Source organism: Pristiophorus japonicus, chromosome 26, assembly GCF_044704955.1.
Source record: "Pristiophorus japonicus isolate sPriJap1 chromosome 26, sPriJap1.hap1, whole genome shotgun sequence".
NCBI classification, from domain to species: Eukaryota; Metazoa; Chordata; class Chondrichthyes; family Pristiophoridae; genus Pristiophorus; species Pristiophorus japonicus.
In genome coordinates, this window is record NC_092002.1 from 8140882 (window position 1) to 8165456 (window position 24575).

The following is a 24575-nucleotide window of genomic DNA, read 5'->3' on the forward strand; positions in this document are numbered from 1 at the left end:
GGTGAAGATTGGGGACGGGGGTGAAGATTGGGGACGGGGGTGAAGATTGGGGACGGGGGGGGTGAAGATTGGGGACGGGGGGGGTGAAGATTGGGGACGGGGGGGGTGAAGATTGGGGACGGGGGGGGTGAAGATTGGGGACGGGGGGGGCGAAGATTGGGGACGGGGGGGGCGAAGATTGGGGACGGGGGGGCGAAGATTGGGGAGGGGGGGGCGAAGATTGGGGACGGGGAGGGCGAAGATTGGGGACGGGGGGGCGAAGATTGGGGACGGGGGGGGGTGAAGATTGGGGACGGGGGGGCGAAGATTGGGGACGGGGGGGGGGGGCGAAGATTGGGGACGGGGGGGGGGCGAAGATTGGGGACGGGGGCGAAGATTGGGGGAGGGGGGCGAAGATTGGGGACGGGGGGGGGCGAAGATTGGGGAGGGGGGCGAAGATTGGGGAGGGGGGCGAAGATTGGGGAGGGGGGCGAAGATTGGGGAGGGGGGCGAAGATTGGGGAGGGGGGCGAAGATTGGGGAGGAGGAGCGAAGATTGGGGAGGAGGAGCGAAGATTGGGGACGGGGGGGCGAAGATTGGGGACGGGGGGGCGAAGATTGGGGACGGGGGGGGTGAAGATTGGGGACGGGGGGGGCGAAGATTGGGGACGGGGGGGTGAAGATTGGGGAGGAGGAGCGAAGATTGGGGACGGGGGGGGGCGAAGATTGGGGACGGGGGTGGCGAAGATTGGGGAGGAGGAGCGAAGATTGGGGACGGGGGGGGGCGAAGATTGGGGACGGGGGGGGCGAATATATTGGGGACGGGGAGGGCGAAGATTGGGGACGGGGGGGGTGAAGATTGGGGACGGGGGGGGCGAAGATTGGGGACGGGGGGGGCGAAGATTGGGGACGGGGGGGGCGAAGATTGGGGACGGGGGGGGGTGAAGATTGGGGACGGGGGGGTGAAGATTGGGGACGGGGGGGTGAAGATTGGGGACGGGGGGGTGAAGATTGGGGACGGGGGGGTGAAGATTGGGGACGGGGGGGCGAAGATTGGGGAGGGGGGCGAAGATTGGGGAGGGGGGCGAAGATTGGGGAGGGGGGCGAAGATTGGGGAGGAGGAGCGAAGATTGGGGATGGGGGGGCGAAGATTGGGGAGGAGGAGCGAAGATTGGGGATGGGGGGGCGAAGATTGGGGAGGAGGGGCGAAGATTGGGGACGGGGGGGGTAGAAGATTGGGGACGGGGGGGCGAAGATTGGGGACGGGGGGGGGCGAAGATTGGGGACGGGGGGGGCGAAGATTGGGGACGGGGGGGGGGAAGATTGGGGACGGGGGGGCGAAGATTGGGGACGGGGGGGGGTAGAAGATTGGGGACGGGGGGGGGTAGAAGATTGGGGACGGGGGGGGCGAAGATTGGGGACGGGGGGGGGCGAAGATTGGGGACGGGGGGGGCGAAGATTGGGGACGGGGGGGGGCGAAGATTGGGGACGGGGGGGGGCGAAGATTGGGGACGGGGCGAAGATTGGGGACGGGGGGGGGCGAAGATTGGGGACGGGGGGGGCGAAGATTGGGGACGGGGGGGGCGAAGATTGGGGACGGGGGGGCGAAGATTGGGGACGGGGGGGGCGAAGATTGGGGACGGGGGGGTGAAGATTGGGGAGGGGGGGGGCGAAGATTGGGGACGGGGGGGGTGAAGATTGGGGACGGGGGGGGCGAAGATTGGGGACGGGGGGGGCGAAGATTGGGGACGGGGGGGGGCGAAGATTGGGGACGGGGGGGGCGAAGATTGGGGACGGGGGGGGCGAAGATTGGGGACGGGGGGGGGTGAAGATTGGGGACGGGGGGGGCGAAGATTGGGGACGGGGGGGCGAAGATTGGGGACGGGGGGGCGAAGATTGGGGACGGGGGGGGGCGAAGATTGGGGACGGGGGGGGGCGAAGATTGGGGACGGGGGGGGGGCGAAGATTGGGGACGGGGGCGAAGATTGGGGGAGGGGGGCGAAGATTGGGGACGGGGGGGGGGGGGAAGATTGGGGAGGGGGGCGAAGATTGGGGAGGGGGGTGAAGATTGGGGAGGGGGGCGAAGATTGGGGAGGGGGGCGAAGATTGGGGAGGAGGAGCGAAGATTGGGGAGGAGGAGCGAAGATTGGGGACGGGGGGGCGAAGATTGGGGACGGGGGGGCGAAGATTGGGGAGGAGGAGCGAAGATTGGGGACGGGGGGGGCGAAGATTGGGGACGGGGGGGCGAAGATTGGGGACGGGGAGGGCGAAGATTGGGGACGGGGGGGGTGAAGATTGGGGACGGGGGGGGTGAAGATTGGGGACGGGGGGGGTGAAGATTGGGGACGGGGGGGTGAAGATTGGGGACGGGGGGGTGAAGATTGGGGACGGGGGGGTGAAGATTGGGGACGGGGGGGTGAAGATTGGGGACGGGGGGGTGAAGATTGGGGACGGGGGGGTGAAGATTGGGGACGGGGGGGTGAAGATTGGGGACGGGGGGGGCGAAGATTGGGGAGGGGGGCGAAGATTGGGGAGGGGGGCGAAGATTGGGGAGGAGGAGCGAAGATTGGGGATGGGGGGGCGAAGATTGGGGAGGAGGAGCGAAGATTGGGGATGGGGGGGCGAAGATTGGGGAGGAGGGGCGAAGATTGGGGACGGGGGGGGTAGAAGATTGGGGACGGGGGGGGCGAAGATTGGGGACGGGGGGGGGGCGAAGATTGGGGACGGGGGGGGCGAAGATTGGGGACGGGGGGGGGGGAAGATTGGGGACGGGGGGGGGGAAGATTGGGGACGGGGGGGGTAGAAGATTGGGGACGGGGGGGGGTAGAAGATTGGGGACGGGGGGGGGTAGAAGATTGGGGACGGGGGGGGTAGAAGATTGGGGACGGGGGGGGTAGAAGATTGGGGACGGGGGGGGTAGAAGATTGGGGACGGGGGGGTAGAAGATTGGGGACGGGGGGGGTAGAAGATTGGGGACGGGGGGGGTAGAAGATTGGGGACGGGGGGGGTAGAAGATTGGGGACGGGGGGGGCGAAGATTGGGGAGGAGGGGCGAAGATTGGGGACGGGGGGGGCGAAGATTGGGGACGGGGGCGAAGATTGGGGACGGGGGCGAAGATTGGGGACGGGGGGCGAAGATTGGGGACGGGGGGGGCGAAGATTGGGGACGGGGGGGGCGAAGATTGGGGAGGAGGAGCGAAGATTGGGGATGGGGGGCGAAGATTGGGGAGGAGGAGCGAAGATTGGGCATGGGGGGGCGAAGATTGGGGAGGAGGAGCGAAGATTGGGGATGGGGGGGCGAAGATTGGGGAGGAGGAGCGAAGATTGGGGACGGGGGGGCGAAGATTGGGGACGGGGGGGGCGAAGATTGGGGACGGGGAGGGCGAAGATTGGGGACGGGGGGGGCGAAGATTGGGGACGGGGGGGGCGAAGATTGGGGACGGGGGGGGCGAAGATTGGGGACGGGGGGGGCGAAGATTGGGGACGGGGGGGGCGAAGATTGGGGACGGGGGGGGGCGAAGATTGGGGACGGGGGGGGGCGAAGATTGGGGACGGGGGGGCGAAGATTGGGGACGGGGGGGGCGAAGATTTGGGACGGGGGGGGCGAAGATTTGGGACGGGGGGGGTAGAAGATTGGGGACGGGGGGGGCGAAGATTGGGGACGGGGGGGGCGAAGATTGGGGACGGGGGGGGCGAAGATTGGGGACGGGGGGGGTAGAAAGATTGGGGAGGAGGAGCGAAGATTGGGGACGGGGGGGCGAAGATTGGGGACGGGGGGGGCGAAGATTGGGGACGGGGGGGCAAAGATTGGGGACGGGGGGGCAAAGATTGGGGACGGGGGGGGCGAAGATTGGGGACGGGGGCGAAGATTGAGGACGGGGGGGGTAGAAGATTGGGGATGGGGGGGGCGAAGATTGGGGACGGGGGGGGCGAAGATTGGGGACGGGGGGGGCGAAGATTGGGGACGGGGGGGGCGAAGATTGGGGACGGGGGGGGGCGAAGATTGGGGACGGGGGGGGGCGAAGATTGGGGATGGGGGGGGCGAAGATTGGGGACGGGGGGGGCGAAGATTGGGGACGGGGGGGGCGAAGATTGGGGACGGGGGGTGAAGATTGGGGACGGGGGGGGTGAAGATTGGGGACGGGGGGGTGAAGATTGGGGACGGGGGGGTGAAGATTGGGGACGGGGGGGTGAAGATTGGGGACGGGGGGGGCGAAGATTGGGGAGGGGGGCGAAGATTGGGGAGGGGGGCGAAGATTGGGGAGGGGGGCGAAGATTGGGGAGGGGGGCGAAGATTGGGGAGGAGGAGCGAAGATTGGGGATGGGGGGGCGAAGATTGGGGAGGAGGAGCGAAGATTGGGGATGGGGGGGCGAAGATTGGGGAGGAGGAGCGAAGATTGGGGATGGGGGGGCGAAGATTGGGGAGGGGGGGGCGAAGATTGGGGAGGGGGGGCGAAGATTGGGGAGGGGGGCGAAGATTGGGGAGGAGGAGCGAAGATTGGGGATGGGGGGGCGAAGATTGGGGAGGAGGAGCGAAGATTGGGGAGGAGGAGCGAAGATTGGGGAGGAGGAGCGAAGATTGGGGAGGAGGAGCGAAGATTGGGGAGGAGGGGGGCGAAGATTGGGGAGGAGGAGCGAAGATTGGGGAGGAGGAGCGAAGATTGGGGAGGAGGGGCGAAGATTGGGGAGGAGGAGCGAAGATTGGGGAGGAGGAGCGAAGATTGGGGAGGAGGAGCGAAGATTGGGGAGGAGGAGCGAAGATTGGGGAGGAGGAGCGAAGATTGGGGAGGAGGAGCGAAGATTGGGGAGGAGGAGCGAAGATTGGGGAGGAGGAGCGAAGATTGGGGAGGAGGAGCGAAGATTGGGGAGGAGGAGCGAAGATTGGGGATGGGGGGGCGAAGATTGGGGAGGAGGGGCGAAGATTGGGGAGGAGGAGCGAAGATTGGGGAGGAGGAGCGAAGATTTGGGAGGAGGAGCGAAGATTGGGGAGGAGGAGCGAAGATTGGGGAGGAGGAGCAAAGATTGGGGAGGAGGGGGGGCGAAGATTGGGGAGGAGGAGCGAAGATTGGGGAGGAGCGGCGAAGATTGGGGAGGAGGAGCGAAGATTGGGGAGGAGGAGCGAAGATTGGGGAGGAGGAGCGAAGATTGGGGAGGAGGAGCGAAGATTGGGGAGGAGGGGGGCGAAGATTGGGGAGGAGGAGCGAAGATTGGGGAGGAGGAGCGAAGATTGGGGAGGAGGAGCGAAGATTGGGGAGGAGGAGCGAAGATTGGGGAGGAGGAGCGAAGATTGGGGAGGAGGAGCGAAGATTGGGAGGAGGGGGGCGAAGATTGGGGAGGAGGAGCGAAGATTGGGGAGGAGGAGCGAAGATTGGGGAGGAGGAGCGAAGATTGGGGAGGAGGGGGGCGAAGATTGGGGAGGAGGAGCGAAGATTGGGGACGGGGGCGAAGATTGGGGACGGGGGGGGCGAAGATTGGGGACGGGGGGGGCGAAGATTGGGGAGGAGGAGCGAAGATTGGGGACGGGGGGGCGAAGATTGGGGACGGGGGGGGCGAAGATTGGGGACGGGGGGGGCGAAGATTGGGGACGGGGGGGAGAAGATTGGGGACGGGGGGGGTGAAGATTGGGGACGGGGGGTGAAGATTGGGGACGGGGGGGTGAAGATTGGGGACGGGGGGGTGAAGATTGGGGACGGGGGGGTGAAGATTGGGGACGGGGGGGTGAAGATTGGGGACGGGGGGGTGAAGATTGGGGACGGGGGGGGTGAAGATTGGGGACGGGGGGGGTGAAGATTGGGGACGGGGGGGGGCGAAGATTGGGGACGGGGGGGGGCGAAGATTGGGGACGGGGGGGTGAAGATTGGGGACGGGGGTGAAGATTGGGGACGGGGGGGGTGAAGATTGGGGACGGGGGGGGTGAAGATTGGGGACGGGGGGGGTGAAGATTGGGGACGGGGGGGGTGAAGATTGGGGACGGGGGGGCGAAGATTGGGGACGGGGGGCGAAGATTGGGGAGGGGGGGGCGAAGATTGGGGACGGGGAGGGCGAAGATTGGGGACGGGGGGGCGAAGATTGGGGACGGGGGGGGGTGAAGATTGGGGACGGGGGGGTGAAGATTGGGGACAGGGAGGGGGGGCGAAGATTGGGGACGGGGGGCGAAGATTGGGGACGGGGGGGGTGAAGATTGGGGACGGGGGGGGTGAAGATTGGGGACGGGGGGGCGAAGATTGGGGACGGGGGGGGGGCAAAGATTGGGGACGGGGGGGGGCGAAGATTGGGGACGGGGGCGAAGATTGGGGGAGGGGGGCGAAGATTGGGGACGGGGGGGGCGAAGATTGGGGAGGGGGGCGAAGATTGGGGAGGGGGGCGAAGATGGGGAGGAGGAGCGAAGATTGGGGAGGAGGAGCGAAGATTGGGGACGGGGGGGCGAAGATTGGGGACGGGGGGGCGAAGATTGGGGACGGGGGGGTGAAGATTGGGGACGGGGGGGGCGAAGATTGGGGACGGGGGGGGTGAAGATTGGGGAGGAGGAGCGAAGATTGGGGACGGGGGGGGGGCGAAGATTGGGGACGGGGGTGGCGAAGATTGGGGAGGAGGAGCGAAGATTGGGGACGGGGGGGGGCGAAGATTGGGGACGGGGGGGGCGAAGATTGGGGACGGGGAAGGCGAAGATTGGGGACGGGGGGGGTGAAGATTGGGGACGGGGGGGGCGAAGATTGGGGACGGGGGGGGTGAAGATTGGGGACGGGGGGGGTGAAGATTGGGGACGGGGGGGTGAAGATTGGGGACGGGGGGGTGAAGATTGGGGACGGGGGGGTGAAGATTGGGGACGGGGGGGTGAAGATTGGGGACGGGGGGGTGAAGATTGGGGACGGGGGGGTGAAGATTGGGGACGGGGGGGGCGAAGATTGGGGAGGGGGGCGAAGATTGGGGAGGGGGGCGAAGATTGGGGAGGAGGAGCGAAGATTGGGGATGGGGGGGCGAAGATTGGGGAGGAGGAGCGAAGATTGGGGATGGGGGGGCGAAGATTGGGGAGGAGGGGCGAAGATTGGGGACGGGGGGGTAGAAGATTGGGGACGGGGGGGGGGGCGAAGACTGGGGACGGGGGGGGCGAAGATTGGGGACGGGGGGGGGAAGATTGGGGACGGGAGGGCGAAGATTGGGGACGGGGGGGGGTAGAAGATTGGGGACGGGGGGGGGTAGAAGATTGGGGACGGGGGGGGGTAGAAGATTGGGGACGGGTGGGGCGAAGATTGGGGACGGGGGGGGGCGAAGATTGGGGACGGGGGGGGGCGAAGATTGGGGACGGGGGGGGGGCGAAGATTGGGGACGGGGGGGGCGAAGATTGGGGACGGGGGGGCGAAGATTGGGGACGGGGGGGGCGAAGATTGGGGACTGGGGGGGTGAAGATTGGGGAGGGGGGGGCGAAGATTGGGGACGGGGGGGTGAAGATTGGGGACGGGGGGGGGCGAAGATTGGGGACGGGGGGGGCGAAGATTGGGGACGGGGGGGGCGAAGATTGGGGACGGGGGGGGCGAAGATTGGGGACGGGGGGGGGCGAAGATTGGGGACGGGGGGGGGGCGAAGATTGGGGACGGGGGGGGGGCGAAGATTGGGGACGGGGGGGGTGAAGATTGGGGACGGGGGGGGCGAAGATTGGGGACGGGGGGGCGAAGATTGGGGACGGGGGGGGGGCGAAGATTGGGGACGGGGGGGGGCGAAGATTGGGGACGGGGGCGAAGATTGGGGGAGGGGGGCGAAGATTGGGGACGGGGGGGGGCGAAGATTGGGGAGGGGGGCGAAGATTGGGGAGGGGGGTGAAGATTGGGGAGGGGGGCGAAGATTGGGGAGGGGGGCGAAGATTGGGGAGGAGGAGCGAAGATTGGGGAGGAGGAGCGAAGATTGGGGAGGAGGAGCGAAGATTGGGGACGGGGGGGCGAAGATTGGGGACGGGGGGGCGAAGATTGGGGAGGAGGAGCGAAGATTGGGGACGGGGGGGGGCGAAGATTGGGGACGGGGGGGGCGAAGATTGGGGACGGGGAGGGCGAAGATTGGGGACGGGGGGGGGTGAAGATTGGGGACGGGGGGGGCGAAGATTGGGGACGGGGGGGGTGAAGATTGGGGACGGGGGGGGTGAAGATTGGGGACGGGGGGGTGAAGATTGGGGACGGGGGGGTGAAGATTGGGGACGGGGGGGTGAAGATTGGGGACGGGGGGGTGAAGATTGGGGACGGGGGGGTGAAGATTGGGGACGGGGGGGGCGAAGATTGGGGAGGGGGGCGAAGATTGGGGAGGGGGGCGAAGATTGGGGAGGGGGGCGAAGATTGGGGAGGAGGAGCGAAGATTGGGGATGGGGGGGCGAAGATTGGGGAGGAGGAGCGAAGATTGGGGATGGGGGGGCGAAGATTGGGGAGGAGGGGCGAAGATTGGGGACGGGGGGGGTAGGAGATTGGGGACGGGGGGGGCGAAGATTGGGGACGGGGGGGGGCGAAGATTGGGGACGGGGGGGGCGAAGATTGGGGACGGGGGGGGGGAAGATTGGGGACGGGGGGGCGAAGATTGGGGACGGGGGGGGTAGAAGATTGGGGACGGGGGGGGTAGAAGATTGGGGACGGGGGGGGGGCGAAGATTGGGGACGGGGGGGGCGAAGATTGGGGACGGGGGCGAAGATTGGGGACGGGGGGGGGCGAAGATTGAGGACGGGGGGGCGAAGATTGGGGACGGGGGGGCGAAGATTGGGGACGGGGGGGCGAAGATTGGGGACGGGGGGGCGAAGATTGGGGACGGGGGGGCGAAGATTGGGGACGGGGGGGCGAAGATTGGGGACGGGGGGGCGAAGATTGGGGACGGGGGGCGAAGATTGGGGACGGGGGGGTGAAGATTGGGGAGGGGGGGGCGAAGATTGGGGACGGGGGGGGCGAAGATTGGGGACGGGGGGGGGCGAAGATTGGGGACGGGGGGGGCGAAGATTGGGGACGGGGGGGGGCGAAGATTGGGGACGGGGGGGTGAAGATTGGGGACGGGGGGGGGCGAAGATTGGGGACGGGGGGGTGAAGATTGGGGACGGGGGGGTGAAGATTGGGGACGGGGGGGTGAAGATTGGGGACGGGGGGGGCGAAGATTGGGGACGGGGGGGGGGGCGAAGATTGGGGACGGGGGGGGGCGAAGATTGGGGACGGGGGGGGTGAAGATTGGGGACGGGGGGGGGTGAAGATTGGGGACGGGGGGGGGGCGAAGATTGGGGACGGGGGGGTGAAGATTGGGGACGGGGGTGAAGATTGGGGACGGGGGGGGTGAAGATTGGGGACGGGGGGGGTGAAGATTGGGGACGGGGGGGGTGAAGATTGGGGACGGGGGGGGTGAAGATTGGGGACGGGGGGGGGTGAAGATTGGGGACGGGGGGGGGTGAAGATTGGGGACGGGGGGGGTGAAGATTGGGGACGGGGGGCGAAGATTGGGGAGGGGGGGGCGAAGATTGGGGACGGGGAGGGCGAAGATTGGGGACGGGGGGGCGAAGATTGGGGACGGGGGGGGGTGAAGATTGGGGACGGGGGGGTGAAGATTGGGGACAGGGGGGGGGCGAAGATTGGGGACGGGGGGCGAAGATTGGGGACGGGGGGGTGAAGATTGGGGACGGGGGGGTGAAGATTGGGGACGGGGGGGTGAAGATTGGGGACGGGGGGCGAAGATTGGGGACGGGGGGGCGAAGATTGGGGACGGGGGGGGGCGAAGATTGGGGACGGGGGGGGGGCGAAGATTGGGGACGGGGGCGAAGATTGGGGGAGGGGGGCGAAGATTGGGGACGGGGGGGGCGAAGATTGGGGAGGGGGGCGAAGATTGGGGAGGGGGGCGAAGATTGGGGAGGAGGAGCGAAGATTGGGGAGGAGGAGCGAAGATTGGGGAGGGGGGGCGAAGATTGGGGACGGGGGGGCGAAGATTGGGGAGGAGGAGCGAAGATTGGGGACGGGGGGGGCGAAGATTGGGGACGGGGGGGGCGAAGATTGGGGACGGGGGGGGCGAAGATTGGGGACGGGGAGGGCGAAGATTGGGGACGGGGAGGGCGAAGATTGGGGACGGGGGGGGGTGAAGATTGGGGACGGGGGGGTGAAGATTGGGGACGGGGGGGTGAAGATTGGGGACGGGGGGGGGTGAAGATTGGGGACGGGGGGGGGTGAAGATTGGGGACGGGGGGGTGAAGATTGGGGACGGGGGGGTGAAGATTGGGGACGGGGGGGTGAAGATTGGGGACGGGGGGGTGAAGATTGGGGACGGGGGGGGTGAAGATTGGGGACGGGGGGGGGCGAAGATTGGGGAGGGGGGCGAAGATTGGGGAGGGGGGCGAAGATTGGGGAGGAGGAGCGAAGATTGGGGATGGGGGGGCGAAGATTGGGGAGGAGGAGCGAAGATTGGGGATGGGGGGGCGAAGATTGGGGAGGAGGGGCGAAGATTGGGGACGGGGGGGGTAGAAGATTGGGGACGGGGGGGGTAGAAGATTGGGGACGGGGGGGGTAGAAGATTGGGGACGGGGGGGGTAGAAGATTGGGGACGGGGGGGGTAGAAGATTGGGGACGGGGGGGGTAGAAGATTGGGGACGGGGGGGGCGAAGATTGGGGAGGAGGGGCGAAGATTGGGGACGGGGGGGGGCGAAGATTGGGGACGGGGGCGAAGATTGGGGACGGGGGCGAAGATTGGGGACGGGGGGCGAAGATTGGGGACGGGGGGGGCGAAGATTGGGGACGGGGGGGCGAAGATTGGGGAGGAGGAGCGAAGATTGGGGATGGGGGGCGAAGATTGGGGAGGAGGAGCGAAGATTGGGGATGGGGGGGCGAAGATTGGGGATGGGGGGGCGAAGATTGGGGAGGAGGAGCGAAGATTGGGGATGGGGGGGCGAAGATTGGGGAGGAGGAGCGAAGATTGGGGACGGGGGGGCGAAGATTGGGGACGGGGGGGCGAAGATTGGGGACGGGGGGGGCGAAGATTGGGGACGGGGGGGGCGAAGATTGGGGACGGGGGGGGCGAAGATTGGGGACGGGGGGGGCGAAGATTGGGGACGGGGGGGCGAAGATTGGGGACGGGGGGGGCGAAGATTGGGGAGGAGGAGCGAAGATTGGGGATGGGGGGGCGAAGATTGGGGAGGGGGGGGCGAAGATTGGGGAGGGGGGGGCGAAGATTGGGGAGGGGGGCGAAGATTGGGGAGGAGGAGCGAAGATTGGGGATGGGGGGGCGAAGATTGGGGAGGAGGAGCGAAGATTGGGGAGGAGGAGCGAAGATTGGGGAGGAGGAGCGAAGATTGGGGAGGAGGGGGGCGAAGATTGGGGAGGAGGAGCGAAGATTGGGGAGGAGGAGCGAAGATTGGGGAGGAGGGGCGAAGATTGGGGAGGAGGAGCGAAGATTGGGGAGGAGGAGCGAAGATTGGGGAGGAGGAGCGAAGATTGGGGAGGAGGAGCGAAGATTGGGGAGGAGGAGCGAAGATTGGGGAGGAGGAGCGAAGATTGGGGAGGAGGAGCGAAGATTGGGGAGGAGGAGCGAAGATTGGGGAGGAGGAGCGAAGATTGGGGAGGAGGAGCGAAGATTGGGGAGGAGGAGCGAAGATTGGGGAGGAGGAGCGAAGATTGGGGATGGGGGGGGGCGAAGATTGGGGACGGGGGCGAAGATTGGGGACGGGGGCGAAGATTGGGGACGGGGGGGGTAGAAGATTGGGGACGGGGGGGGCGAAGATTGGGGAGGAGGGGCGAAGATTGGGGACGGGGGGGGGCGAAGATTGGGGACGGGGGCGAAGATTGGGGACGGGGGCGAAGATTGGGGACGGGGGGCGAAGATTGGGGACGGGGGGGGCGAAGATTGGGGACGGGGGGGCGAAGATTGGGGAGGAGGAGCGAAGATTGGGGATGGGGGGCGAAGATTGGGGAGGAGGAGCGAAGATTGGGGATGGGGGGGCGAAGATTGGGGATGGGGGGGCGAAGATTGGGGAGGAGGAGCGAAGATTGGGGATGGGGGGGCGAAGATTGGGGAGGAGGAGCGAAGATTGGGGACGGGGGGGCGAAGATTGGGGACGGGGGGGCGAAGATTGGGGACGGGGGGGGCGAAGATTGGGGACGGGGGGGGCGAAGATTGGGGACGGGGGGGGCGAAGATTGGGGACGGGGGGGGCGAAGATTGGGGACGGGGGGGGCGAAGATTGGGGACGGGGGGGGCGAAGATTGGGGACGGGGGGGGCGAAGATTGGGGACGGGGGGGCGAAGATTGGGGACGGGGGGGGCGAAGATTGGGGACGGGGGGGGCGAAGATTGGGGACGGGGGGGGGCGAAGATTGGGGACGGGGGGGCGAAGATTGGGGACGGGGGGGGGCGAAGATTGGGGACGGGGGGGGCGAAGATTGGGGACGGGGGGGGTAGAAGATTGGGGACGGGGGGGGCGAAGATTGTGGACGGGGGGGGCGAAGATTGGGGACGGGGGGGCGAAGATTGGGGACGGGGGGGCGAAGATTGGGGACGGGGGGGGTAGAAGATTGGGGAGGAGGAGCGAAGATTGGGGACGGGGGGGCGAAGATTGGGGACGGGGGGGCGAAGATTGGGGACGGGGGGGGGCGAAGATTGGGGACCGGGGGGGGCGAAGATTGGGGACGGGGGCGAAGATTGGGGACGGGGGGGGTAGAAGATTGGGGATGGGGGGGCGAAGATTGGGGACGGGGGGGGCGAAGATTGGGGACGGGGGGGGCGAAGATTGGGGACGGGGGGGGCGAAGATTGGGGACGGGGGGGGCGAAGATTGGGGATGGGGGGGGCGAATATTGGGGACGGGGGGGGCGAAGATTGGGGACGGGGGGGGGCGAAGATTGGGGACGGGGGGTGAAGATTGGGGACGGGGGGGTGAAGATTGGGGACGGGGGGGTGAAGATTGGGGACGGGGGGGGCGAAGATTGGGGAGGGGGGCGAAGATTGGGGAGGGGGGCGAAGATTGGGGAGGGGGGCGAAGATTGGGGAGGAGGAGCGAAGATTGGGGATGGGGGGGCGAAGATTGGGGAGGAGGAGCGAAGATTGGGGATGGGGGGGCGAAGATTGGGGAGGAGGAGCGAAGATTGGGGATGGGGGGGCGAAGATTGGGGAGGGGGGGGCGAAGATTGGGGAGGGGGGGGCGAAGATTGGGGAGGGGGGCGAAGATTGGGGAGGAGGAGCGAAGATTGGGGATGGGGGGGCGAAGATTGGGGAGGAGGAGCGAAGATTGGGGAGGAGGAGCGAAGATTGGGGAGGAGGAGCGAAGATTGGGGAGGAGGGGGCGAAGATTGGGGAGGAGGAGCGAAGATTGGGGAGGAGGAGCGAAGATTGGGGAGGAGGAGCGAAGATTGGGGAGGAGGGGCGAAGATTGGGGAGGAGGAGCGAAGATTGGGGAGGAGGAGCGAAGATTGGGGAGGAGGAGCGAAGATTGGGGAGGAGGAGCGAAGATTGGGGAGGAGGAGCGAAGATTGGGGAGGAGGAGCGAAGATTGGGGAGGAGGAGCGAAGATTGGGGAGGAGGAGCGAAGATTGGGGAGGAGGAGCGAAGATTGGGGAGGAGGAGCGAAGATTGGGGATGGGGGGGCGAAGATTGGGGAGGAGGGGCGAAGATTGGGGAGGAGGAGCGAAGATTGGGGAGGAGGAGCGAAGATTGGGGAGGAGGAGTGAAGATTGGGGAGGAGGAGCGAAGATTGGGGAGGAGGAGTGAAGATTGGGGAGGAGGAGCGAAGATTGGGGAGGAGGAGCAAAGATTGGGGAGGAGGGGGGGCGAAGATTGGGGAGGAGGGGCGAAGATTGGGGAGGAGCGGCGAAGATTGGGGAGGAGGAGCGAAGATTGGGGAGGAGGAGCGAAGATTGGGGAGGAGGAGCGAAGATTGGGGAGGAGGGGGGCGAAGATTGGGGAGGAGGAGCGAAGATTGGGGAGGAGGAGCGAAGATTGGGGAGGAGGAGCGAAGATTGGGGAGGAGGAGCGAAGATTGGGAGGAGGGGGGCGAAGATTGGGGAGGAGGAGCGAAGATTGGGGAGGAGGAGCGAAGATTGGGGAGGAGGAGCGAAGATTGGGGAGGAGGGGGGCGAAGATTGGGGAGGAGGAGCGAAGATTGGGGAGGAGGAGCGAAGATTGGGGACGGGGGCGAAGATTGGGGACGGGGGGGGCGAAGATTGGGGACGGGGGGGGCGAAGATTGGGGAGGAGGAGCGAAGATTGGGGACGGGGGGGCGAAGATTGGGGACGGGGGGGGCGAAGATTGGGGACGGGGGGGGCGAAGATTGGGGAGGAGGAGCGAAGATTGGGGATGGGGGGGCGAAGATTGGGGAGGAGGGGCGAAGATTGGGGAGGAGGAGCGAAGATTGGGGAGGAGGAGCGAAGATTGGGGAGGAGGAGTGAAGATTGGGGAGGAGGAGCGAAGATTGGGGAGGAGGAGTGAAGATTGGGGAGGAGGAGCGAAGATTGGGGAGGAGGAGCAAAGATTGGGGAGGAGGGGGGGCGAAGATTGGGGAGGAGGGGCGAAGATTGGGGAGGAGCGGCGAAGATTGGGGAGGAGGAGCGAAGATTGGGGAGGAGGAGCGAAGATTGGGGAGGAGGAGCGAAGATTGGGGAGGAGGGGGGCGAAGATTGGGGAGGAGGAGCGAAGATTGGGGAGGAGGAGCGAAGATTGGGGAGGAGGAGCGAAGATTGGGGAGGAGGAGCGAAGATTGGGAGGAGGGGGGCGAAGATTGGGGAGGAGGAGCGAAGATTGGGGAGGAGGAGCGAAGATTGGGGAGGAGGAGCGAAGATTGGGGAGGAGGGGGGCGAAGATTGGGGAGGAGGAGCGAAGATTGGGGAGGAGGAGCGAAGATTGGGGACGGGGGCGAAGATTGGGGACGGGGGGGGCGAAGATTGGGGACGGGGGGGGCGAAGATTGGGGAGGAGGAGCGAAGATTGGGGACGGGGGGGCGAAGATTGGGGACGGGGGGGGCGAAGATTGGGGACGGGGGGGGCGAAGATTGGGGACGGGGGGGCGAAGATTGGGGACGGGGGGGTGAAGATTGGGGACGGGGGGGTGAAGATTGGGGACGGGGGGGTGAAGATTGGGGACGGGGGGGTGAAGATTGGGGACGGGGGGGTGAAGATTGGGGACGGGGGGGTGAAGATTGGGGACGGGGGGGTGAAGATTGGGGACGGGGGGGGTGAAGATTGGGGACGGGGGGGGTGAAGATTGGGGACGGGGGGGTGAAGATTGGGGACGGGGGGGTGAAGATTGGGGACGGGGGGGCGAAGATTGGGGACGGGGGGGGCGAAGATTGGGGACGGGGGCGAAGATTGGGGACGGGGGCGAAGATTGGGGACGGGGGCGAAGATTGGGGACGGGGGCGAAGATTGGGGACGGGGGCGAAGATTGGGGACGGGGGGGCGAAGATTGGGGACGCGGGGGCGACGATTGGGGACGGGGGGGCGAAGATTGGGGACGGGGGCGAAGATTGGGGGAGGGGGGCGAAGATTGGGGACGGGGGGGGCGAAGATTGGGGACGGGGGGGCGAAGATTGGGGACGGGGGGGCGAAGATTGGGGAGGGGGGCGAAGATTGGGGAGGAGGAGCGAAGATTGGGGATGGGGGGGCGAAGATTGGGGAGGAGGAGCGAAGATTGGGGATGGGGGGGCGAAGATTGGGGAGGAGGAGCGAAGATTGGGGACGGGGGGGGCGAAGATTGGGGACGGGGGGGGGCGAAGATTGGGGACGGGGGGCAAAGATTGGGGACGGGGGGGGCGAAGATTGGGGACGGGGGGGGCGAAGATTGGGGACGGGGGGGCAAAGATTGGGGACGGGGGGGGCGAAGATTGGGGACGGGGGGCGAAGATTGGGGACGGGGGGGTGAAGATTGGGGACGGGGGGGGTGAAGATTGGGGACGGGGGGGTGAAGATTGGGGACGGGGGGGTGAAGATTGGGGACGGGGGGGGTGAAGATTGGGGACGGGGGGGTGAAGATTGGGGACGGGGGGGGCGAAGATTGGGGACGGGGGGGTGAAGATTGGGGACGGGGGGGGTGAAGATTGGGGACGGGGGGGTGAAGATTGGGGACGGGGGGGTGAAGATTGGGGAGGAGGGGTGAAGATTGGGGACGGGGGGGCGAAGATTGGGGACGGGGGTGAAGATTGGGGAGGAGGGGTGAAGATTGGGGACGGGGGGGTGAAGATTGGGGACGGGGGGGGTGAAGATTGGGGAGGAGGGGTGAAGATTGGGGACGGGGGGGCGAAGATTGGGGACGGGGGGGTGAAGATTGGGGACGGGGGGGTGAAGATTGGGGACGGGGGGGGTGAAGATTGGGGACGGGGGGGGTGAAGATTGGGGACGGGGGGGGGTGAAGATTGGGGACGGGGGGGTGAAGATTGGGGACGGGGGGGCGAAGATTGGGGACGGGGGGGGTGAAGATTGGGGAGGAGGGGTGAAGATTGGGGACGGGGGGGCGAAGATTGGGGACGGGGGGGTGAAGATTGGGGACGGGGGGTGAAGATTGGGGACGGGGGGGGTGAAGATTGGGGACGGGGGGGGTGAAGATTGGGGACGGGGGGGGGTGAAGATTGGGGACGGGGGGGTGAAGATTGGGGACGGGGGGGCGAAGATTGGGGACGGGGGGGCGAAGATTGGGGACGGGGGCGAAGATTGGGGACGGGGGCGAAGATTGGGGACGGGGGCGAAGATTGGGGACGGGGGGGCGAAGATTGGGGACGCGGGGGCGACGATTGGGGACGGGGGGGGCGAAGATTGGGGACGGGGGCGAAGATTGGGGGAGGGGGGCGAAGATTGGGGACGGGGGGGGCGAAGATTGGGGACGGGGGGGCGAAGATTGGGGACGGGGGGGCGAAGATTGGGGAGGGGGGCGAAGATTGGGGAGGAGGAGCGAAGATTGGGGATGGGGGGGCGAAGATTGGGGAGGAGGAGCGAAGATTGGGGATGGGGGGGCGAAGATTGGGGAGGAGGAGCGAAGATTGGGGACGGGGGGGGCGAAGATTGGGGACGGGGGGGGCGAAGATTGGGGACGGGGGGGGGCGAAGATTGGGGACGGGGGGGGCGAAGATTGGGGACGGGGGGGGCGAAGATTGGGGAGGAGGAGCGAAGATTGGGGACGGGGGGGGCGAAGATTGGGGACGGGGGGGTGAAGATTGGGGACGGGGGGGCGAAGATTGGGGACGGGGGGGGCGAAGATTGGGGACGGGGGGCGAAGATTGGGGACGGGGGGGCGAAGATTGGGGACGGGGGGGGCGAAGATTGGGGACGGGGGGGGCGAAGATTGGGGACAGGGGGGGTGAAGATTGGGGACGGGGGGGGTGAAGATTGGGGACGGGGGGGTGAAGATTGGGGACGGGGGGGTGAAGATTGGGGACGGGGGGGTGAAGATTGGGGACGGGGGGGTGAAGATTGGGGACGGGGGGGTGAAGATTGGGGACGGGGGGGGTGAAGATTGGGGACGGGGGGGTGAAGATTGGGGACGGGGGGGTGAAGATTGGGGACGGGGGGGGTGAAGATTGGGGACGGGGGGGGCGAAGATTGGGGAGGGGGGCCAAGATTGGGGAGGGGGGCGAAGATTGGGGAGGAGGAGCGAAGATTGGGGATGGGGGGGCGAAGACTGGGGAGGAGGAGCGAAGATTGGGGTTGGGGGGGGGCGAAGATTGGGGAGCAGGAGCGAAGATTGGGGACGGGGGGGGGTGAAGATTGGGGACGGGGGGAGCGAAGATTGGGGACGGGGGGGGCGAAGATTGGGGAGGAGGAGCGAAGATTGGGGACGGGGGGAGCGAAGATTGGGGACGGGGGGCGAAGATTGGGGACGGGGGGAGCGAAGATTGGGGACGGGGGGAGCGAAGATTGGGGACGGGGGGAGCGAAGATTGGGGACGGGGGGAGCGAAGATTGGGGACGGGGGGGGCGAAGATTGGGGACGGGGGGGCGAAGATTGGGGACGGGGGGGGCGAAGATTGGGGACGGGGGGAGCGAAGATTGGGGACGGGAGGGGGGGGCGAAGATTGGGGACGGGGGGGCGAAGATTGGGGAGGAGGAGCGAAGATTGGGGACGGGGGGGTGAAGATTGGGGACGGGGGGGGCGAAGATTGGGGACGGGGGGGGGCGAAGATTGGGGAGGAGGAGCGAAGATTGGGGACGGGGGGGCGAAGATTGGGGACGGGGGGGGCGAAGATTGGGGACGGGGGGGGCGAAGATTGGGGAGGAGGAGCGAAGATTGGGGACGGGGGGGCGAAGATTGGGGACGGGGGGGCGAAGATTGGGGACGGGGGAGCGAAGATTGGGGACGGGGGGCGAAGATTGGGGACGGGGGGGCGAAGATTGGGGACGGGGGGGCGAAGATTGGGGACGGGGGGGCGAAGATTGGGGACGGGGGGGGCGAAGATTGGGGAGGAGGAGCGAAGATTGGGGACGGGGGGAGCGAAGATTGGGGACGGGGGGGGCGAAGATTGGGGACGGGGGGGCGAAGATTGGGGACGGGGGGGGGCGAAGATTGGGGACGGGGGGGCGAAGATTGGGGACGGGGGGGCGAAGATTGGGGACGGGGGGGCGAAGATTGGGGACGGGGGGGCGAAGATTGGGGACGGGGGGTGAAGATTGGGGACGGGGGGGCGAAGATTGGGGACGGGGGGGCGAAGATTGGGGAGGGGGGCGAAGATTGGGGAGGGGGCGAAGATTGGGGAGGAGGAGCGAAGATTGGGGATGGGGGGGCGAAGATTGGGGAGGAGGAGCGAAGATTGGGGAGGAGGAGCGAAGATTGGGGAGGAGGGGGGCGAAGATTGGGGAGGAGGAGCGAAGATTGGGGAGGAGGAGCGAAGATTGGGGAGGAGGAGCGAAGATTGGGGATGGGGGGGCGAAGATTGGGGAGGAGGAGCGAAGATTGGGGAGGAGGAGCGAAGATTGGGGAGGGGGGCGAAGATTGGGGAGGAGGAGCGAAGATTGGGGAGGAGGAGCGAAGATTGGGGAGGAGGAGCGAAGATTGGGGAGGAGGGGCGAAGATTGGGGAGGAGGGGCGAAGATTGGGGAGGAGGGGCGAAGATTGGGGAGGAGGGGCGAAGATTGGGGAGGAGGGGCGAAGATTGGGGAGGAGGGGCGAAGATTGGGGAGGAGGAGCGAAGATTGGGGAGGAGGAGCGAAGATTGGGGAGGAGGAGCGAAGATTGGGGAGGAGGAGCGAAGATTGGGGAGGAGGAGCGAAGATTGGGGAGGAGGGGGGGCGAAGATTGGGGAGGAGGAGCGAAGATTGGGGAGGAGGAGCGAAGATTGGGGAGGAGGAGCGAAGATTGGGGATGGGGGGGCGAAGATTGGGGAGGAGGAGCGAAGATTGGGGAGGAGGAGCGAAGATTGGGGAGGGGGGCGAAGATTGGGGAGGAGGAGCGAAGATTGGGGAGGAGGAGCGAAGATTGGGGAGGAGGAGCGAAGATTGGGGAGGAGGAGCGAAGATTGGGGAGGAGAAGCGAAGATTGGGGAGGAGGGGCGAAGATTGGGGAGGAGGGGCGAAGATTGGGGCGGAGGAGCGAAGATTGGGGAGGGGGGGGCGAAGATTGGGGAGGAGGAGCGAAGATTGGGGAGGAGGAGTGAAGATTGGGGAGGGGTGTGGGAAACTCTTTTGGAGTTTACCTGTAAAACAAAAACATTAATCGGTGCCACCTGACCTGGATGACACACCAGACATTTACAAGGCCCTTTTTTTTTCCTTTTTTTGGTTTTTTTTTTGGGCACTAAAATCACATTTTTTCCCAGTGCCTCCTATAAAAGGGAAGGGGGACACTAAAAGCACCGGCAATTAAAACAAATTAAACTTTAAAACGTAAAATCAAATTAAAATTTGGTTGCCGGGGGTGATGATGCACTCCAGTCCCTCCGGCGCCCACCTCTCGCGGAAGGCCGCGAGCGTACCGGTGGACACCGCGTGCTCCATCTCCAGGGACACCCTGGACCGGATGTAAGAGCGGACGAGAGGCAGGCAGTCGGGCTGAACGACCCCCTCGACCGCCCGCTGCCTGGACCGGCTGATGGCCCCCCCCTTGGCCGTGCCCAGGGGCAGTCCTACGAGGAGGCCCTCGGACCTGCCCGCTCGGAGGGGTGTGGGAATGCAGGGACCTCCAGCACACCTGGGCAGGTGTCTGTAGGTTGGAGAGTGCGACCTCCCGGCCAGAGGCGGCGCTGTTGCTGGCTCTCCCCCCTCTGGCCGCCCGCGGCGTTGCTCACCTGCGCGGGTCGAAATCGGCGGGAGCTTTGATGAGCCAGAGCTCGGAGTGCGGCCCGCTGGCTCTCCCCGGCGTGAGGAGGCGGCCCGCCGGAGCGGAGCACGGCGCGAAATCGGGCGGGCACGCGAACCTGGCCGCCTTCCCGGGGCAGCGGCCCGCGCCTTGCTCGTCCTTCGGCTCCGCCGCCTCGGCCTCGCCGCTCCGCCCTCCGCGGCGCTCGGCCGCCACTCCGCCCTCCTCCCGCTCGGCCTCGCTGTCCTCCGGCTCGCTGCTCGACACCTCCCACCGCTGCTTCGCCATCGCCAGCCCGCCGTGCTCACTCGAGCCAGGCGCCACCAACACCTAGGCCCCGCTGCCTTGGCAACCCGACTGACCTCTGACCTGACTCTTCCATTTTCCACCTGCGGGAGGGGAGTACATCTATTTCCCACCCCCATCTCACAACACATTCAACCGTTAAAACCCAATGTAGTTTCCCAGCATAATAGAAAACTGCTGTACAAATCTCGTAAATATATTAACTGGGGTTACCATAGCTTTAAATTATCTTTGTTGCGATTCATCACAACTGCCCCCCCCCAGCTCCGATTGAGACCGTCCCCTAGCTCCCGAATAGTCCATTGCTCAGCTGGAGTGAGGGGATCGATATTCGTATTTACTGCAGAAAATCGGCTAATTCCCTTATCACTTCAGTAATACTAAATTCATAGCTAAGAATATTCAATTGGACATTGAGTGTAATCTGAGATGTTTAAAAATGTATTTCTTTATAGTGTTTTTGCAATTAATCATCCCCCCCATAATAATGAATGGTGCAGTCGCACATCAGTGCTTTAAGTTGTCTGGTGGGTTGATCCACTGGGGGGGGGGGGGGGATAACGGTTGATCCACTGGGGTTGGGGGGTGGGTGCTGCCTTTAATTATGTTCCTCTACCAGAGCCAGCAGAGACTCAGTAATCACTGAGAATGGGGTTTCTTATACAATTGATTTAATTATATTAAATCTTTTTTTTGTCCTCTATTTGAGTAAATTTCGAAAATTGATGTCGAAACTTGCAGAATGAATGGGCAAATGAATTTCAACACAGATAAATGCAAGGTATTACATTTTGGGAAGAAAAACAAGGAGGTCACATATTACTTGGAAAATACAAATCTAAACGGGATAGAGGAGCAAAGGGATCTCTGAGTACAAGCACACAAATCACTAAAAGTAGCAACGCAGGTCAACAAAGCCATTTAAAAAAAAAAAGGCAAACCAAACAACCGGGTTTGTTTCTCGAGGGATAGAATTGAAAAGTAGAGAAGTTATGCTAAACCTGTATCGAACCTTGGTTAAACCACACTTGGAGTACTGCGTACAGTTCTGGTCTCACACCCTCCCTATCTCTGTAATCTCCTCCAGCCCTACAACGCTCCAAGATCTCTGCGCTCCTCCAAATCTGGCCTCTTTAGCATCCCTGATTTTAATTGCTCCACCATTGGTGGCCGTGCCTTCAGCCACCTGGGCCCTAAGCTCTGGAATTCCCTCCCTAAACCTCTCCTCCTTCAAGACGCTCCTTCTTTGACCAAGCTTATGATTACCTGCCCTAATATCTCCTTATGTAGCTTGGTGTCAAATTTTGTTTGATAATCGCTCCTCTGAAGCGCCTAGGGACATTTTACTATGTTAAAGGCGCTATATAAATGCAAGTGTTTAAAATGTATTCGTTTACAGGATGTGGGCGTCGCTGGCAAGGCCGGCATTTATTGCTCATCCCTAACTATCCTTGAGAAGGTGGTGGTGAGCCGCCTTCTTGAACCGCTGCAGTCCTTGTGGTGAAGGTACTCCCACAGTGCTGACTTTGCCGCAGAGGTTTGCTAGGCCATTTCAGAGAGCAGCTAAGAGTCAACCACATTCCTCTGAACTCAACTGGCTGGGGTTTTATTGAGTCTTGTGAACATTACGTGATTGGCTAAGCCACTCACAACTCAACAGCTCTACCAACCTGTGAGCATACTCAGAGGTGCATACATTACACTCAACTTGTCTTTCAAAATGCTTCCACTGTTGTTTTGTATGAGGGGAAAGGCTTATAATGGGATGTCTGGTTTGGCTCTGCACTCGATGGCCACCTGAGATGCCGAGTGGAGAAATGAGGAGCCTCCCGCAACAGACCTCAGTTGGGTTGATGTGATGTGTTCTAGGGTCTGGGAGTGAGGGACCGGCGAGGTCCGGAGATCGGGAGCAGAGAGGAGAAGACGGAGGAGCGGAGCGGTCCCAGTCCAGAGATGGAGCAGGGTAGACAAGACCATGGGAAGGCGCAGCACGGGCCCATAGCGAGGCTGTGAGGTCGTGAGGCTCACATTGCGTGCTATGAATTCCACGTAGCGAGAGGTCCTGTGGGAAGGAGGGCAGTAGAAGTATGTTTGAGTTTGTGTGTGAGTATTGGCACATGTGGCAGAGCTTGGTCTCCAGTCGACCTGGACCCCCTTGCCACAGGACCAAGACTAGTCAAGCTCGTGTGGTGGCTGGTGTGCAACGGCCGCCCCACATTAAAAGAATTCACGCACAGGCATCTTCCACCGTTTAAAAAGAGTTCTAATTTTTAGTGTGGAAGCAAGTCATCCTCCAACCTGAGGGACTGCCTATGATGATGCCATTGCCATGGCTCTAGTGTCACACATAGGCCAGACCGGGTAAGGGCGGCAGATTTCCTTCCCTAAAGAACATTAGTGAATCAGATGGGTTTTTACGACACGCCGGTAGTTTCATGGTCACTTTTTAATTTCAGATTATTTTAAAATTAATTGAATTCATGTCTCTTAGTCCAGGCCTTTATATTACTATTCAAGTAACCTAACCACTATGCTACTGTACCCCCTATGTTGTTATTGTTATTGACTAGGGGAGTGAAACCAGGATAATAGCATTGGGGAAACAGGGCTAGGATAGTGGGATTCTGGGATGTTGGACTGGGGTAAAGGGAGTGGGGGAACAGGACGAGGGGAGGGCGGCTATGGAGGAGAGGGAATAGGATAAGAGCAGAAGAAATAGGAGCAGGAGTCGGCCATTCGGCCCCTTGAGCCTGCTCCGCCATTCAATAAGATCATGGCTCATCTTCTACCTCAACTCCACTTTCCTGCACTATTCCCATATCCCTTGATTCATTTAATATCCAAAAACCTATCGATCTCTGTCTGGAATATACTCAACGACTGAGCTTCTACATGCCCCTGCGAGAGAGAATTCTAAAGAATCACCACCCTCTGAGTGAAGACATTTCTCCTCATCTCAGTCCTAAATGGCCGACCCCTTATTCTGAGACTGTGAGCCCTGGTTCGAGACTCCCCTGCTTTTTGGAACCGCTGCAGTCCGTGTGGTGAAGGTGCTCCCACACAGTGCTGTTGGGGAGGGAGTTCCAGGATTTTGACCCAGCGACGATGAAGGAACGGCCGACATATTTCCACGTCGGGATGGTGTGTGACTTGGAGGGGAACGTGGAGGTGGTGCTGTTCCCATGCGCCTGTTGCCCTTGTCCTTCTGGGCGGTACAGGTCGCGGGTTTGGGAGGTGCTGCCGAAGAAGCCTTGGCGAGTTGCTGCGGTGCATCTTGTAGATGGTGCACACTGCAGCCAGGGGGCGCCGGTGCTGGAGGGAGTGAATGTTGAAGGTGGTGGATGGGGTGCCGATCACATGGGCTGCTTTGCCCTGGATGGTATCAAGCTTCTTGAGTGTTGTTGGAGCTGCACTCATCAGTAAGTCACAAAGTATAGAAACAGAAAATAGGTACAGGATTAGGCCGTTCGGCTCTTCGAGCCTGCACCACCATTCAATATGATCATGGCTGATCATGCAATTTCAGTACCCCATTCCTGCTTTCTCTCCATACCCCTTGATCCCTTTAGCTGTAAGCGCCACATCTAACTCCCTTTTGAATATATCTAACGAACTGGCCTCAACAACTTTCTGTGGTAGAGAATTCCACAGGTTCACAATTCTCTGAGTGAAGAAGTTTCTCCTCATCTCGATCCTAAATGGCTTACCCCTTATCCTTAGACTGTGACCCCTGGTTCTGGACTTCCCCAACATCGGGAACATTTTTCCTGCATCTAACCTGTCCAGTCCCGTCAGAATTTTATATGTTTCTATGAGATCCCCTTCTAAATTCCAGTGAATATAAGCCTAGTCAATCCAGTCTTCATATGTCAGTCCTGCCATTCCGGGAATCAGTTTGGTGAACCTTCGCTGCACTCCCTCAATAGCAAGAATGTCCTTCCTCAGATTAGGAGACCAAAACTGAACGCAATATTCAAGGTGTGGCCTCACCAAGGCCCTGTACAACTGCAGTAAGACCTCCCTGCTCCTATACTGCTATATGCAAATATAATACCGACATCGCATTGAGTAACGCAGAATCTCACCTCCCAACA

The 24575-nt window shown here is 64.0% G+C and overlaps 1 protein-coding gene across 2 annotated transcripts in view; it reads right to left on the reverse strand.

Annotated features, from left to right (window-relative positions):
• polr1g (RNA polymerase I subunit G) overlaps positions 1-20533 on the reverse strand; it is a 26261-nt gene extending 5728 nt beyond the window's left edge. Inside the window, exon 1 of one of the 2 annotated variants that reach the window (XM_070867754.1) lies at positions 20294-20533. In XM_070867754.1, coding sequence (XP_070723855.1) covers positions 20294-20463 — 170 coding nt within the window. In that variant the 5' untranslated portion in view covers positions 20464-20533. Of the gene's footprint in view, positions 1-20164 lie in introns of both variants that reach the window. The other variant, XM_070867753.1, reaches the window with a different exon arrangement.
• Positions 20534-24575: the final 4042 nt, after the last annotated feature.